We start from the raw sequence: 17,856 nt of genomic DNA, 5'->3' as shown, positions 1-17,856 counted from the left end.
TCCTCAGACCCCAGATGAATCCTCCTCCTCCACCTAGATGAACTGAGGGTATTCCCTGGGCACGAGGGCCCAGAAACTGCCAATTTAGAACAGCAGCCCCGAATGAAAAGTTAGCTGGGTTTTCCACCTGACTGCCCTCTCCGCTTATCCAGCCCAGGGGAGGGAGTTTGAGTACTCACACTGTCCTCTCTTGATAGCTTAATGGGTTGCTGGCTGTCTTCAGACCTTTCGCTGGGCTAGCTCCTTCCCTGCTGCTTAGGATATCCTCCCTTTGAGTCAGTGGTACAGTGAAGATCCTCTTCTCCAGCACCTTCATGTAGGTAGGCCCCTTCCCTGAGCCTCCTCCCAGGCCCCACATGCAAGTCTCTCACTCCATCTTCCACCCAATACTGCTCCCTTCCACTCAGGCTCTGTGATACTTTATGGTTGCCTTGGTCTGCATGCCTAGCCTCCTGCCAGGGGTTTGGCTAAGGTCCCTCAAGTATGCAGATCTGAGCTTCCTCCCCTTCTTCAGAAAGCTCTCGGGTTTCTTGGAGTGGTGGGATGGCTCCAGAAGCCCTGACCTTCAGAACCTCCCTAGGTAATCTATCTCACTCCCAGGCTGGCTTATCCAAGGCTGCTACTCACCCTCTGCCTAGCTTAGCTACAGGGCGTTATATCTATAAAGGTGAGATCTTTTGCATGATGACACATTCTTTGACCCCTTACGGTCTAGAATCAATGAAATAGACAGAATTGGCCATACCTACTGCACTTTCCAAAGCCTGTCAAAATAGTGTTACAAGAACACAATACTGCTAAAGAGATTTCAGAATTGAATGAAGATGATGTAATAAAAAACATTTGCTTGAATGAAAACCCTGAATAGGAAGGTTGTGCATCTTGCATGCGCTTAGTTGGGTAATTTTTGTTCAGCTAGAGTATATCTTTACAGGCCATAATATATAGCATCACAGTATAAAATAATAAGCTGTTTTATCTTAATAAGCATCTTACTTGTTTGTAGTTTGATCTGAAACTGGTAGTATTACAATCCTGCCACTTTTGCTTGCATGCTTTATTTTGATTATTCTCATTCTAGGTGGAGATAGCTCAGAAGAGGAGTCAAATGAGTGCTCTTGTGTGAATGGTCGCTGTGTGAAAGGCCCACATGGGTTTTCCTGTGAGTGTAATGGAGGTTTCCAGCTAGACATCACACGGACGCGATGCAATGGTGAGACAAAGTTTATATTAAGATGTTTGCTCTGTTTCTGTTTCTGTATACATATTGTTGCTGTTTTTGTATACATTTTAATTTGCATGAGGTAAGATGTGCTCACCCTGTCAGACATCCCTTAAAGACTACAAGTGTTCATTTCAACAGATTAGGCAGGTATGGCCCACTGGTATCATCATCAGAAAATCTACCCATGCAGCCATTCCATTACATGGCCTGTAACTGAGCAAAGCTAAGGGGAGGGCCAGCATGACTGGGGCTTGCAGACAAGGTGGAGATACTAATAGGGTGGGAGTATATTCATTTGGTAGGGTGGTGGCTTACCTGATTGGAGGTTTTCAGTGAAGAGGGAGGTTTTCCAGGATGGGGAGAGGAGGCTGGACTTGTCAGGGGTCAGTAGGAGCTTGTGCTAGCACTGGTGAGATTTCTCCCACCTTCCCTCCCTGGCCCATGTTCATGGTTCTGTCCTTTGTGTTTGTCTTGCCTTTTTTGTTTTTGGGTTCTTTTTGGGGTTTTTTTCTTTCTTTTATTTGAATGTTGTGTCTTGAGGTCCTTGTCTTGTGTTTTTTGTCATGGCAGCTGGCAGGGTTCGCTAGGTCTTTGAAGACGGTGCTGGAGTGACATTTTTGAGGATTATGGGTTGGGCCCATCGTAGGCATGGGTGTCCCTTCCCAATTATAAGGTTGCGTTGGTAAGGTTGTAGTTAATGGGCTGTATTTGGGACTATGTGTCAGGCCAAATGTGGTAGAGGGGTCCCGCCGAAGGTACATGCCGGGGGGGTGAGCCTGCTGTGAAGAGGCTGACAAGTCCAGGTCCCGAGTGGGATGGATGGATGGATGACAGTCAGGGATGAGCGTAGTCAGACAAGCTGGGTCAGTAACGGTGGAGGCAGGTAGGTACTAAACAGTAGACAGAGAGCAGCCAGGTCACGAGCCAAGGTTCAGCAACGGGAGGTCCAATAGTAATATAACTACAGACAGGAGAGTAGTCAGGGACGAGCCGGGGGTCAGAGCAGGAGAAGGTCAACACAAATCAGGACAAGCAGGATCGGCAACAGGAACACACTTCAGAACACGGGTACAGGAACTAGACCTTGCGGCAACCTAGTCACCGTCTGGTCAGTTTAAATAGTGCGCCCTGCACCGCCACCGAAGCCCAGGTCCTAGTGCCTGCACAATAGTGCACCTAGGCAATCTGCATATGTGCAGACCTGTGCGCCGCTGCGAGACCTGCAGTCCCTGACATGGCCCCCCCCCCTACTGGCAGCCTCCGGATGCCCAAACGACCCCTCCTAGATGGCTGGTTCTGAAAGAATTCCCGAACGAGTCTTGGGGTGTGAACATTTTGGGCTGGCTCCCATGAATTCTCCTCAGCCCCGTATCCCTTCCATTTGACCAAGAACTGAGTTTGGCCTCTCCTCTTCCTACAACCTAGGATTGCCTCTACCTCAAACTCCTCTTCTCCGTCGATGTCTATCGCCTCTGGCGGTTTAGACCTCCGATCCGGAAAGGGGTCTGGTGTTGCCAGCTTCAATAGTGACACATGGAAGACCGGATGAATTCTAAAGGATTCGGGGAGCGTGAGTTCGTACGCCACCTCATTGACTTTACGTTTTACCCAAAACGGACCCAGGAATTTAGGTGCCAGTTTCTTTGATGGACAGGACATTTTAAGATTTGTTGTGGCTAACCAGACCTGGTCCCCTGGGTGCAAGCTTAATTCTCCCCTTCTCCTCCTATCAAAGGCCCTCTTATTGTCCTCCTGGGCTTTGGCCATCGCCTCTTGCAGCACCTTGCTATTAGAGGATAAAAAACTTAACATGTCCTGCGTGGCCGGGACCGTGACTTCCGGAATCATATCCGGTAAGAATATGGGGTGGAATCCGTAATTCGAAAAAAAAGGAGCCTGCTTTGTAGCGGAATGACTTGCGTTGTTATACGCAAATTCCGCTAGTGGCAGGAGGGTCAACCAGTTGTCTTGGAGGAAGGTGATATAGCACCTGAGGTACTGCTCTAGGGTCTGATTCGTTCGTTCCATCTGGCCATTGGTTTGTGGGTGATATGCCGAGAACGACAGCATAATCCCGAGCGTTTCACATAGAGCCTTCCAAAATCTAGATGTGAACTGAGCCCCCCAGTCTGACACGATATCCTTAGGAATCCCATGGAGTCTTACTAGCTCCCTGATAAAAACCTGTGCTGTTTCAGAGGCCGTAGGTGTGTCCTTTAACCACTTCCTGTCCGGACACTTTTACCCCCTTCCTGTTCAGGGCAATTTTCAGCTTTCAACGCTATCACACTTTGAATGACAATTGCGCGGTCATGCAATACTGTACCCATATGAATTTTTTGCCATTTTTTTGAGACAGATAAAGCTTTATTTTGGTGGTATTTATTCACCGCTGGGATTTTTTTTTTTTTGCTATGTACATGAAAACGTCCAAAAATTTTGAAAAAAAGTGTTTTTTTTTTACTAAAATTTTGCAAATAAATAATATTTCATCATAAATCTTGGCCAAAATTTATTCCGTTATTTTTTTAGTAAAAAAAAAAAATCCAAATTAGTTTATAACCAAAAATTATAATTTTTAAACATTTTTATTTTATTTTTTTATATTATTATATTTTATTTTTATTTTTTTTTTACATACTGTCACTCTAGCAGTACTGATTGCTTTTACACCCATATAGGATGTAAAAGCAATCATTTCTCTTTCTCTCTGTCTGCATTCTTGCAGTCATTGAGAAGTTCTGTGTGAGCTGTGATTGGTCACAGCTTGTCACATGGTACAAGGCTGTTGTGTATAGCCTTGTACCATATGACCTCTGTGATCATTCACAGATTTCACACAAGTGACATCTTGCTTACTACTTTGCATGTGATCACTGATTGGCCAATCAGCGATCACATGATCGGGACCTCGTACAGAGGTCCCGTCCAACGATCGGTGTTTCACTGTGTCCGGAGGACACAGCGGGCACCGGATCGTGGTGCTGCACGCTCCCAGGGAGCTTGCACAGCTAGAAAAGGCGGGTGCCGTTTATGAACGGCAACCCGCCCCTGCACTGCCACCGCCTTGCTGTTTATAAACAGCAGGCGGACGGCAAGTGGTTAAGGGTACAAAATGGGCCATTTTGGACAAACGGTCCACGATCACAAAGATCGCCGTATGGTCCTGAGAGGGTGGAAGTTCCACAATAAAATTGATGGAGATCATACTTCATGGTCTATCAGGAAAGGTAATGGGCGTAATAGGCCCCAGGCCTTACTCCTAGTAGGCTTATTCCTTTGGCAAACGGTGCAAGTCTTAACATATGACTCGCAATCCTTGGCCATATTGGGCCACCAAAATGTACGCTGCAACAGTTCCAGGGTCTTGTGTACCCCGAAATGACCTGCTAACGGGTGGTCATGGCAATATCCAAGTACCACAGTACTTCCTCGGGAACCACAATCTGATTCTCTTTCCAAAGAAGCCCCCCCTATTCGATAAGGGGATACCGGGTGGACCTGGCATACCTACAGATGCGGTCTGCAGTCTAGAGCGGAGCTCGGATTGTAGGGCCAGAAAATTTCCCGAGAACAGAATGGTGTCAGGTTTGGGAGTCTCGTCGGGGTCCCCGAACATGCGTGAGAGCGCATCGGGCTTAGTATTGTTTTACCCTGGCCAATAGGTGATGTGAAAGACAAATCGCGAAAAGAAGAGTGCCCACCTGGCCTGACGTGGTCTTAGGCGCTTGGCTGTCCTCAAATATTCTAGATTCTTTTGGTCGGTAAATATTAATATTGGGTGTAAGGCCCCCTCTAGTAAATACCTTCATTCCTCTAGTGCTACCTTAATCGCCAGAAGCTCCCAGTCCCCGATATCATAATTCCTTTCTGCAGAAGTCAGTTTCCTAGAGAAAAAGGCCACCGGGTGCATGAGCTCCTTAATGCCCTTCCTCTGCGACAGAATTGCCCCAACTGCGTTCTCAGACGCATCTACCTCCAGAATATAGGGTAATGATGGGTCAGGATGGCTCAGAATAGGGGCTTCAGTGAACAACTTCTTTAAAGACGTGAAAGCTTCCTGCGCCTCTGGCGTCCACTGAAAACGGACCCCCTGTCTGGTCAACTGGGTAATCGGGGAAACCAGGCCTGAAAAGTTCTTGATAAACTTCCTATAAAAGTTTGCAAAGCCAATGAAGCATTGGACCACCTTTTTGTCAGTAGGTACTGGCCAATCCAAAACAGCCGAGACCTTTTGAGGATCCATGGCTATTCCCATGGTGGAGATGGTCAGACCCAAAAAAGGGATACTATGCTGTTCAAAACAGCACTTGTCTGCCTTGGCGTATAGGCCGTGTTGGCGGAGCCGCTCCAACACGCACCTCACGTGACCTCTATGGACCTCCAATGACGGGGAGAAGATCAGGATGTCTTCCAGGTAGACGACAACGAAGATGTCAAGATAGTCCCTGAACACGTCGTTTATGAAGTGCTGGAAGGTGGCGGGTGTATTACAAAGGCCGAAGGGCATGACCAAATATTCAAAATATCCAAACCTGGTACGGAATGCTGTTTTCCATTTGTCCCCCTCTCTGATACGGACTAGATTGTATGCACCCCTCAAATCCAGCTTAGTAAAGACGGAAGCTGACTTCAATCTTTGAAAAAGTTCAGGGACCAGGGGTAGCGGGTAACGATTCTTGACAGTCACTTTATTCAAGTCTCGGTAGTCTACACAGGGTCGTAAGGATTTCTTTCTTCTCCACAAAGAAAATGCCAGCCCCAGCTGGTGATGTGGAGGGCCGAATAAACCCCTTGCGGAGGCTCTCATCTATATATTCCTTTAGAGCCCCTAACTCCCATTCGGACAAAGGGAATATCCGCCCAAAAGGTATTTCTGAACCTGGGAGAAGATCAATGGGGCAGTCATATGTTCGGTGCGGGGGCAGGACATATGCCCCCCGCTTGCTAAACACGTCCAAGTAGCTATGGTAGGCCGAAGGAATGATTTGGCCCAGTCCTGCATCTGCATCCAGACATAGCAAGGCCTGCGGCGCTGGGGGCATCCTAGAGAGGCAACGCTGCTGGCAATAGGGTGACTGGAAGAGAATTGATCCTGCCCTCCAATCAATCTGTGGGTCGTGGGCTTGTAACCAAGGGAGCCCCAGGATAACCGGGAACAGAGGGGATGCAATAGCATCCAGGCGGAGGAATTCCTGGTGATGGTTTGCCACTGTAGTGCAAATAGGTGGGGTTTCACGGTCCACCACCCCTGACCTGATATGGGACCCATCAGCTAAAAATATATTTAAACCCATCTCTTTTGTCTGCAAGGGGATCTGCTGCTGAGCTGCAAAGTCCAGATCTATAAAGCAGCTACATGCTCCAGAGTCCACAATTGCCGTGGTTACCACAGTTTTCCCTGGCAGCTGAAGTGAGATAGGTATTGCTAAATAGCTGATGTTGTTCCCATTCTTAGAAGTAACCATAGAAAACACAGAACACTTACCCATCTTGGCTGGACAGGTACGCACTATATGGCCGGCTTCCCCACAATAGAGGCAAAGGCGGTTTACCTGACGCCTCTGACGTTCCTCAAGTGTAAGTGGAGGCCGAATCCTTCCCGATAACCCGAATCCCGATGTATCCGCCACCTCCTGATTCCAGTTGACCCTTAGGGACTTAGGATGAGCTGCAGCATGAGGTGATATCCAGGTTGGTCTCTGATCTTGGTTGGACCTTTCCTGCCTGCGCAACTGGCGGTTAATCTGAATGGATAAGGTTATCAGGCCCTCAAGAGTATCAGGTATGTCTACTCGGGCCAGCTCGTCCTTCAATGTTTCAGCTAAACCCATGCGGAACTGGTGATGCAGGGCTGCCTCATTCCATTGGGTGTCACTACCCCAATGACTGAATTCGGCTGCATAGTCGTCTACTGCTCGGTGACCTTGCCTCAGTGTATGTAGGGCCATCTCGGCCGTCGCGGCCTGCTGTGGGTCATCCTACAGAAGCGCCATCGCTTTAAAAAATGACGTTACCGTTTCTAACTGTGGGTCTCGGGTTTCTAGTAGTCGGTGAGCCCAGTTTTGGGATTCATCCTGTAATAAGGAAATAATGAACCCGACCCTCACGGTTTCTGACAAAAACGTTCGAGGCTGGAGGTCAAAGTATAACTGACAGGAATCACGGAAACTCCTAAATTTAACTTGATCCCCGTTAAAACGCTCTGGTATGGGGACACGGGATTCTGGTACTGGTATCGAAACTATTACTCCCCCAGGGGGTTCCCCAGGCTGCCTGGTAGGTGTGGCTAAGGTCTGTATGCGGTCACCCAATTCAGTATAACCCTCCTGCAGGGCCCTAACCCCCTCTGTGAGGGTTACCAAATGTTGACATATGTCATCCAGAGGGGAAGTTCCCCTTCCAGGCTCAGTCATGGCCGCAAGGTACTGTCAGGCACCGCCTGGCAGGATCTCTAGTGATCCACAGAACAGGATTCCCCAGGATGCGGAGTCTAAGTCCCAGTCTGCCTTTTCACCAGAGCCCCTGATGGTGAGGATGGACTTGGTGCAAGACTGAAACCAGGTCGCGACCCCTGAGTGCACCCAACTGTGGTAGAGGGGTCCCGCCGAGGGTACGTGCCTGCTGTGAAGAGGCTGACAAGTCCAGGTCCCGATCGGGATGGATGGATGACAGTCAGGGATGAGCGTAGTCAGACTAGCCTAGTCGGTAACGGTGGAGTCAGATAGGTATATTGATTGTACTTGATGCATTGTTATGTAATAGTTGTTAGGTTAAATAAATGGGCTGCTATGGCCGTTTGACACCATAGAAGGAGAGTTGTGTGGTTATTTCAGGTGGGGGAAAGTTGAGGGGTGGTTGTTTTTATTAGTTGGCTGGTAAGCATTATCCTCGATATTCTGCATGTCCCTCAGTCATGTACTTCATGCACGTGGACAGGAAAAATCTGTAGGAAATCAGCAGCACATTAAAAAAAAGTCTAAAACAAGTATTTTGATAAATACAGTATGCAATTTAGGTTCCAGCAATAAAATGCAGGAAGCATAGTAGCGCCTGAGTTGTCCTATTGAATTCTTTCTGTTTAAAGTGGCTCTAAAGGTTTTTTACTTTCTTTTTTTTTTAACATTCTTTATTTAAACAGCTTTTCTAGAGTACAAACATATACAAAAATAAGACGCATTAGTGGATGCCAGCAGATAAGACAATGAACCAGGTGCGGTCCAATTACACTGTTCAACAAATTTTTATTTTTTGCCAGTTTTGGAAACAAAAGGATCCATTTCTTAATGAATTTCACATTCTGAGTTCAAATATAACAATGAAATTTGTCAATTGGCTCTAGTTTTTCTGTAAACGGAAAGTTTTCTACTATAGGCGTAATGACTACATAATGCACAATAATTATATAGATAGATGTCTTTCCACAAATATAAAGCAAGTGATATTGACTACATAACAAAGCCTAAATGGCATAATACATTGCATAGGATTACCAAGAAAAATTATAGCCATAAGCTAAGTTGAATCATTTTAATACTTAGGATTCTCACTAGTTTTGTCTTCAGTTTGTGTCGGTTTTGCTTCTCTTGGCTTTTCTCTTGTATTCGAGGAAAGGGCTATCTCTTACAACTGCACGTGACTACACGCTTCAGGTTCTTCCTCACTTGACTCAACCACGAAGGATTCTGGTGCTTTAGGAATTGGTAGCCCCTCTCCATGAGGAACTGGACGTATTGCCGATGGAATATTTGGATAGTGCACAGATAACTTTTTCTTCTTATTTAGCCCTTTTACAATTGGAGGCACCATATAAAAGTAACAATTACTAACATGATCTGTTGGCTCTCTCCAAATCATTGGCACAGCGAAAGGCATAGATGCCTTTTGTCCATTCAACCATTGCTCCAGTGCAGTCCCACAAGAATTGCAGCATATATGTGGTGCCCAGCTCTTGTCCTGGTCTCCTATCTTGCAGCCAAAATACAAGTTGTAGGCTTTCTTAATCATTCCTGTTATCCTCCTTTTTTGTGAGATAAAAGTTATTTCACCGCAGATATAGCAGAAAGTATCTGCTTTATTCACACAAGTTCGAGGCATTACTGAGTAGCCTATATAAGCATAAAACGAAATGTAAAGACGCTGTCGAACTACAATCAGCTACAGATACTGCAGCTTTTATGCAGTGAAGTGATGCAATTCAAGGCTAATATTGCATCATCTCAGTATACATGCAATTTTCTATTGGTCACCAGTATCAATTGCGCAATATGCAGCTGAAGTTGCATCATAATTTTGAATGGCTTACGTCATTAGATGGGTGAATATATCATGGAAACTAGAGCCAATCAACATTTTTTAGGGTCATTTTCGTTTTCAGCACCCCAAAATTATGTAAGATTAGCTAATTTTATGCCCAAAACTTTTTACCTGTTGAACAGTGTTACATAGAGATTCAAATTATCAGTTTCAAAAACAGCAAAGTAGAGCACACTGGTCCGAAATTTAGTACAAACAGATCAGTCTATTGACATAAACAAATAGCAGTAGTATCCAAGACAGGGAAAAAGGTAGGAGAGAGAAAGAAAAAAAAAAGTTGGGGGTGAAGAGAAGGAAAAAGAGAGGTGTAAAAAGAGAACGGCGAAGGGACTTCAAGCCACTGATCGCAGCAAAGCAGCATAATCACTTAAGAAAGTAAAGAGAGACCAATGAATACATTTCTGGCGAAACTGGGCCTCCTGACCCCGGACCGCTGCCATGATACTTTCGATTGAGTGAATGTCCTCTATCCTGGATAACTACAGAGAAATAGAAGGGGGAGCCTCCTGTTTCCAGAGAGCAGCATTGAGCAAGTGTACCAACAAAGAGCACTTGAAATGTTTCCTAGAGAGATCAGAGTGGAGCAACAGATAACCAGCAGGGTCATCCCCCGGGTCAAACCCAGTCAGGTGCCACATCAGAGCCCTCACCTGTGCCCAAAAGGCAGTCAATTTCCTACAAGACCAAAAAATATGTAAGAGCGAGCCATCCTCCTCCTTACAGCGCCAACAAACCTTCAGGGCCTCAGGGAAGACGTTATGCAGGAGCAACGGAACCCTATACCATTGGGTAAGCAGTTTATACCCCAATTCCTGATATTTACCGGAGACGGAGGAACGGTGGGCAAAATACAAGATGTGGTCTCTCTGTTCGGATGAAAATGTCCTGTGCAACTCTTCCTCCCATTTGAGAAGAAATGGTGGGACAAACTTGTCATCTTGACTGCTGAGCAACTTGTAAGCCAACGAGATAGCATGTGAGGTAGGCTCAGAAGTTACACAAAGATCCTCAAAGGGAGTAGTAGGACCCAGGTCCACTTCCTTATGAGTCAAGGAAGACAAGAAGTTAACGAGTTGTTGTAACCTCCAACTATCCAAGGGAGGAACAAACATCTGTCCTATTTCCACCAGAGACTTCAACCGGGGCCCGGTCATAAAATCACAAAGGCAGAAAGAGCGGCCCTCCAATAGAGACTGAAATCTGCCATCCGAGATCCCCGGCGGAGAGCGAGGGTTACCCAGAATGGGATACAGGTGGGATATCGTGGATCAGACAAGTTGGCCCCCCGCACAATGGCGTGCAACCAACAAGGAGGCGCTCAACAAAGGATGGGACTTAACAGCCGGGAGTTTGTGGGATTACAACCACGGGAGACACTGAAGAGGAGAATCCACTGCACACTGCTCCATCGCCACCCATTGCCGAAGACCCCCATCCCTACACCAGGAAAGAATTCTAGCCAAATGAATGGCTTGAGTACCTAACGGGGTCCGACTTTTTACTTTCATGCAATCTATGCATGAAGGTAAAAAATCTTCAGTGTGCAGGTTTCCCCTCAGCCCACCTAATACGTACCTGATCTTAATCCAGCGATGTGCATGAGAGCAGTAACTCTCCTGGGTGTCTTCCTCCTCAATGGCTCAGACACAGCAGTGGGAGACATTGGCTCCCACTGATGTCAATGACACACAGTGGCAGCTTGGGAAGCTTGCTCTGAGGGCAACTCAGCAGGGGGGAGGAGCCAGGAGTGTGACAGACGCAGGATCCCTGCCACCAACATGCGACGTTCCCACGGTCGTGACGTCCAATATGTGATGACCGTGGCGTCAGACCCCAGCTCTTCTCACTAAACTCATGACCGAAGGACTAGCCAATCTAAACCCGCACTGTCATGTGCGTAACAATGCCACACCCAGCTGTACCCTGCACAACGATTTTCCAGCTAATTGGACCACAATCAATGTAACGGCAGCCTAAGCGATTGTTACTGGGTCAGGTTAATTACGCAATTAACCCTTCACACTGCCACCACCTCCTTTTTGTACAGAGAAAGAGGAAACTCAGCGATATCCACAATAACACTATAATGGTTGAGGTAATTGTCTGTATAACACGGTTATACAGAGGGTTAAACAAACACAGTAGCGTTCTCTTTAGAGGCAGGAATTCGTAAATTGCAATACAGAGCCATAGAAACTGTAATGGATTCCAAGTTTCGCTGCGGCGCACGAATCTGCACATGCGTAGGATCCCAACAAGACATACAGGCAGGCGGGCACTAGGACGCAGGCACGCCTGTCACCAATGACGGCGCCGGCAGGCACTAGGACCCAGGCGCGCCTGCCGGTGCCAGGCGGGCTATTTAAACCAGCTCTTGCAATGCACACGTTGCCGTATGGTCTTGTTCCTTGTTGTTCCTTTTCCTGTGAGAGTTTTCCTGTTGTTCCCGAACCCTGCTTGATCCTGACCATTGCTGACCTTCTCCTGCCCTGACCCCTGGCTAGTTTGACCATTCTTCTGCCTATTCCTGATTGTCTGATCTCCTGCTGCTAAACCTGGCCTGTGACCTGACGACCCTCTGCCTGCTGCTCTGTACCCCTCTGCCTCCACCGTTACCGACCCGGCCTGTCTGACTCTATTGTTTCAGTGTGTGCTTCGTCCATCCATCCTGCACGAACCGATCTGCCTCTTCACATCAGGCTCTCATCCTGCTACGTGCCACAGACGGTCCGCTCTACTACAGCTGGGTGTATTCAGGGGCCGCGACCGGGTCTCAGTCTGCTCCAAGTCCATCCCCACCATCAGGGGCTCTGGTGAACAAGCAGATTGGGGCTTAGACTTCGCGCCCTTGGGAAAGCCAGTCTGTGGAGCGCTAGAGCTACCATAGGTAGGTACATGACAGTACCATACGGCCATGTCTGAGCCTGGAAGAGGACTATCCCCTCTGGATGAGACTTGCCAACATCTGGCGGCACTCACCCAAGCAGTCAAGACGCTACAGGAGGGATATACGCATTTGGAAAGTCGTATTCAGACCCTAACCTCACCGGCATCCATACCTCCAGATCCGGCTTCTCCGCCTCCAGCCAGGAACTCCACGGAACCCTCTGCCGGAGCAGTGGTCACATTCCCTCCACCTGAACCCCGTATACTGACGCCAGAGCGTTTCAATGGAGATCGAGGGAGGTTCAGGGCTTTTCGGAACTCATGCCAGTTGTACTTCGACCTGCAGCCGCGGACATTTTCCTCGGAATCCATGAAAGTAGGGTTCATCGTATCCCTACTGCAAGATGAACCCCAGGCGTGGGCCCACCACCTACTGGAAACTCGCCATTCGCAATTAAATTCAGTGTCTACGTACTTCGAGGCAATGGCGCAGTTATACGACGACCCGCAGCAGGCAGCTTCTGCTGAGGTGGCCCTGCATTCGCTCCGACAGGGTTGCCGAGCGGTGGAAGACTACGCCTCTGAATTCAGACGTTGGAGTGGCGATACTAAATGGAATGATGCAGCCTTGCGCTATCAGTTTCGCTTGGGCCTGCCTGAACCACTTAAGGATGAGCTGGCCAGAGTAGGCATACCCGTCTCCCTGGAAGATCTGATAATGCTGGCCACTCAGATCGACCGCAGGCTGCGGGAACGCAGGTTAGAAAGGTCCAGCCAAGTTCAGAGACAGAAATGGGTGTTACCTCGGTTCCTGGTCCAATCAAGTCCCCTTGTTAATCATTAGAATCCTGAGACTATCAACATACCCGAGCCAATGCCATTGGGACTGATTCGACCTTCACTGACATTCGAGGAACGCCAGAGACATCGAACAAATAACCTCTGCCTTTACTGTGAGGAAGCAGGCCACTTCGTGCGTTCCTGTCCGGCAAAACTGAGGAAGTGTGCCTCTATCTCTTCGGCTGTGTCTCCAGCTTGTGTCCACCACTCAAATCATCTATCCGTGCTTATATCGTTCCAGCATACTGGAAGAACCGTGTTGGTGACGGCGGTTATTGATTCAGGGGCTTGCAGCTGCTTTATAGATCTGAACTTTGCAACCCAGCAGCAGATTCCCCTACAGACAAAAGAGCACGGTCTAAACATCTTTCTGGCCGATGGGTCCCGTTTCAAATCCGGGTTGGTAGACCACAAGACCCCACCGATCTGTACTACGGTTGCCGGCCACCATCAGGAACTCCTTCGCCTGGACGCCATCGCATCCCCCTTATTCCCAGTCATTTTGGGGCTTCCCTGGCTACGAGCGCATGAACCTCAAATCAATTGGAAGACAAGGGCGATCCAATTCTGCTCATCTTACTGCCAAGAACATTGTTTCCCCAAGACACCTTTGGTCCCACGGGTCCTATTATGTGAGGACGCTGACGCGGAGCTGACTCAAGCCGTTCCTTCAATTTACCATAGCTACCTCGATGTGTTCAGCAAACGGGGAGCAGACGTTCTTCCTCCGCATCGATTGGATGATTACACGATCGACCTCCTCCCGGGGTCTGAGATTCCCTTCGGGCGAATCTTTCCTTTATCGGAGCGTGAGTTGGGGGTATTGAAGGACTACATAGATGAGAATCTCCGAAAAGGTTTTATCCATCCTTCCACGCCACCAGCTGGAGCTGGAATCTTCTTTGTGGAGAAGGACAAGTCCCTAAGACCCTGTGTGGACTATCGGGAGTTGAATAAGGTGACGGTGAAAAACCGCTATCCCCTTCCTTTAGTCCCCGAGCTGTTTCAGAGGCTGAAGTTGGCATCTGTCTTCACCAAGCTGGATCTGAGAGGTGCCTATAACTTGGTCCACATACGAGAGGGGGATGAGTGGAAATCGGCATTCCGCACCCGATTCAGCTATTTCGAGTATTTAGTCATGCCGTTCAGGTTGTGCAACGCACCCGCCACGTTTCAGCATTTCATTAATGATGTGTTCAAGGACTATTTAGACGTTTTTGTGGTTGTTTACTTAGATGACATTTTGATTTTTTCTCCATCCCTGGAGGCACATCGGGGTCATGTCAGGAGCGTGTTGGAATGACTTCACCAACACGGGCTCTATGTCAAGGCAGATAAATGCAGTTTCGAGCAGCACAGCATCCTGTTCCTGGGATTAATCATCTCCACCACAGGAATTGCCATGGACCCTCAAAAGATTTCTGCAATCCTAGAATGGCCAGTACCCTCTGATAAGAAGGGTATACAGCGGTTCATTGGCTTCGCCAACTTATATCGGAAGTTCATCAAGAACTTCTCAGGCCTCGTGTCTCCCATCACGCAACTTACGAAGATGGGGGTTCGGTTTCAGTGGACTTCTGAGGCGCAGGGGGCTTTTGAGACCCTGAAAAACTATTTACAGCAGCTCCCATCCTAAGTCACCCGGATTCTTCCTTGCCCTACATACTGGAGGTAGACGCATCAGAAAACGCAGTAGGGGCAGTCCTGTCACAAAGGAAGGGCCTTAAGGAGCTTATGCACCCCGTAGCCTTCTTTTCCAGGAAACTCACACCAGCCGAGAGAAATTATGACATTGGAGACCGAGAGCTCTTGGCCATCAAAATGGCATTGGAGGAATGGAGGTATCTGCTGGAGGGGGCCATGCACCCAATCTTGATCTACACAGGCCATAAAAATTTGGAATATTTGGGAACAGCTAAGCGCCTGAGACCACGTCAGGCTAGATGGACGCTTTTCTTTTCGAGATTAGACCTATAGACCAGGGTCTAAGAACACAAAGCCCGATGCTCCCTCTCGCATGTTCAAGGACCCGGGGGGAAATCCCTAAACCTGACACTATCCTGTGGGAATACCCAGTCCACCCGGAGTTTCGGTGCAGAACAGGGAAGGTCTCTTGTGGAAGGGGGAACAGATTGTGGTACCCGAGGAAGCTCGAACCCTGGTCCTGGGCTACTGCCATGACCATCTGTTGGCAGGCCATTTTGGAGTGTTCAAGACATTGGAATTGATACAGCGCTCATTCTGGTGGCCAAGTATGGCTAAAGACTGCGAGACATACGTGAAGACTTGTGCTATCTGCAACAGAAACAAGCCCACCAGAAACAAGGCCTGGGGCTTGTTACGACCTTTGCCAATACCTGATAGACCATGGAAAATGATATCCATAGACTTTATTGTGGAACTGGCCAACTGGCTGTAGCCTCTAGCGGCCCACTGGCCGGGATTCCCCAGGACGCGGAGTCTAAGCCTCAGTCTGCTGGTTCATCAGAGCCCCTGATGGTGGGGATGGACTTGAAGCAGTCTGAGACCAGGTCGCGACCCCTAAGAAACACCAGCTGTGGTAGAGGCAGGTGCCAATGGCGTGGTGCAGGTGAGAGCCAGATGTGAAGAGGTATGCGTACTCAGACAGGCCTGGTTGGCAACAGCAGAGCAAACAGTACTGAGCAATAGGCAGAAGAATAATGGGCCACAAGCCGAGTTCAGTTACAGGAGGTCAGGCAATCAGGATCAGACAGAGAATAGTCAGGACGAGCCAGGGGTCAGGGCAGGAGAAGACAGAAGACAGGAGAAGAAGTATCAGGAGCAGGCTGGGTCAGCAACAAGGAAACCAGGAACACAGGATCAGCAGGAACACAGGTACAGGGAACAAGACCATCAGGCAATTTGGAGATGCACAGGGCAGGTTTAAATAGGGCGCCCTGTGCTCTCATTGGTGCAGCTGCAATCGCTAGTGCGCATGCGTGGCCGGCGCTGCGATCACCGAGAACTCTGTGCTGGCCGGCTAGAACGAGTCAGCGATCTGCGCATGCGCGCACCGCTGAGCGGCCGGGATCCCTGACACACCCTCTCAGGATCACACTGCAATCTTCGTGGTAGTGGACCGTCTGTCCAAAATGGCCCACTTCCTACCATTGAAGAATACGCCTTTGGCACTGGAAACTGCACGGATCTTTATCAAGGAAGTTGTAAGGCTCCATGGGGTGCCTAGGGATATTGTCTCGGACTGAGGGGTTCAGTTCACCTCAAAATTGTGGAGAGCCCTGTGTGAAATCTTAGAAATCAAGTTATCCTTCTGTTCGGCATACCATCCACAGACAAATGGGCAGACTGAACGGACCAACCAAACCCTCGAACAATACCTCAGGTGCTACACTTCCTTCCTCCAGGATAACTGGCTGGCACTCCTGCCTTTAGCAGAATTCGCCTGCAATAATGCAAGTCACTCTGCCACCAAGCAATCCCCGTTCTTTGCCAATTATGGATTCCACCCTACATTCCTGCCTTATCTGATTCCGGAACCTTCGGTCCCTGCCGCTCAGGATACGCTGGATTTCTTTTCGTCCAATAACAAGGTGTTACAGGAGGCAGTTGCAAAAGCTCAAGAAGACAATAAAAAAGCCTTTGATAGAAGAAGACGAAGAGGCAAACTGATTCTGCATCTGGGAGACCAAGTCTGGTTGGCAACGACCAATCTGAAGTTGGCATGTCCATCAAGGAAATTGGCACCCAAGTTCGTGGGCCCATTCCGGGTAAAGCATAAAATTAACGAGGTTGCTTATGAGCTAGCACTTCCTGAATCCTTTAAGATACATCCTGTCTTTCATGTGTCTCTGTTAAAACCTGCAGCACCGGATCCTTTTTCAGATCCTAAGTCTAGACCCCCGGAGGCCATAGACATTGATGGAGAAGAGGAATTTGAGGTTGAAGCAATCTTAGACTGCAGGAAGAGGAGAGGTTTAACACAGTACCTCATTAAGTGGAAGGGCTATAGCCTAGAAGAAAATTTGTGGGAACCAGCCCAAAATGTCCATGCCACAAGGCTAGTTCAGGAGTTTTTCTGCAGCCACTCACAAAAGAGAAGTCAGTTGGGCATCCAGAGGCTGCCCATAAGGGGGGGGGGCAATGTCAGGGATTCCAAGTTTCGCCGCAGCGCACGAATCTGCACATGCGTAGAATCCCGACAAGACATACAGGCAGGCGGGCACTAGGACCCAGGCGCGCCTGTCACCAATGACGGTGCCGGGCAGACACTAGGACCCAGGCGCGCCTGTTGGTGCTGGACGGGCTATTTAAACCAGCTCTTGCAATGCTCACATTGTCGTATGGTCTTGTTCCTTGTTGTTCCTGTGAGAGTTTTCCTGTTGTTGCTGAAACCTGCTTGATCCTGACCGTTGCTGACCTTCTCCTGCCCTGACCCCTGGCTCGTTTGACCATTCTTCTGCCTATTCCTGATTGTCTGATCTCCTGCTGCTGAACCTGGCCTGTGACCTGACGACCCTCTGCCTGCTGCTCTGTACCCCTCTGCCTCCACCGTTACCGACCCGGCCTGTCTGACTCCGCTATTGTTCCAGTGTGTGCTCCGTCCATCC

At 48.6% G+C, this 17,856-nt stretch overlaps 1 protein-coding gene across 6 annotated transcripts in view; it reads left to right on the top strand.

The window, feature by feature from the left end:
* LOC149459085 (latent-transforming growth factor beta-binding protein 3-like) overlaps positions 1-17,856 on the top strand; it is a 999,560-nt gene that overhangs the window by 890,330 nt on the left and 91,374 nt on the right. For all 6 annotated transcript variants that reach the window (XM_089681663.1, XM_089681666.1, XM_089681665.1 and 3 more), the window contains one exon: positions 1,082-1,213. In XM_089681663.1, coding sequence (XP_089537789.1) covers positions 1,082-1,213 — 132 coding nt within the window. The remainder of the gene's footprint in view (positions 1-1,081; positions 1,214-17,856) is intronic.

The sequence above is a fragment of the Staurois parvus genome, unplaced genomic scaffold (genome assembly GCF_062004578.1).
Source record: "Staurois parvus isolate SC_StPar_1 unplaced genomic scaffold, SC_StPar_1.0 ptg000275l, whole genome shotgun sequence".
Lineage (NCBI taxonomy): Eukaryota > Metazoa > Chordata > Amphibia > Anura > Ranidae > Staurois > Staurois parvus.
The sequence above is the reverse complement of the archived record's forward strand: the minus strand, read 5'-3'. Positions and strand labels throughout refer to the sequence as shown.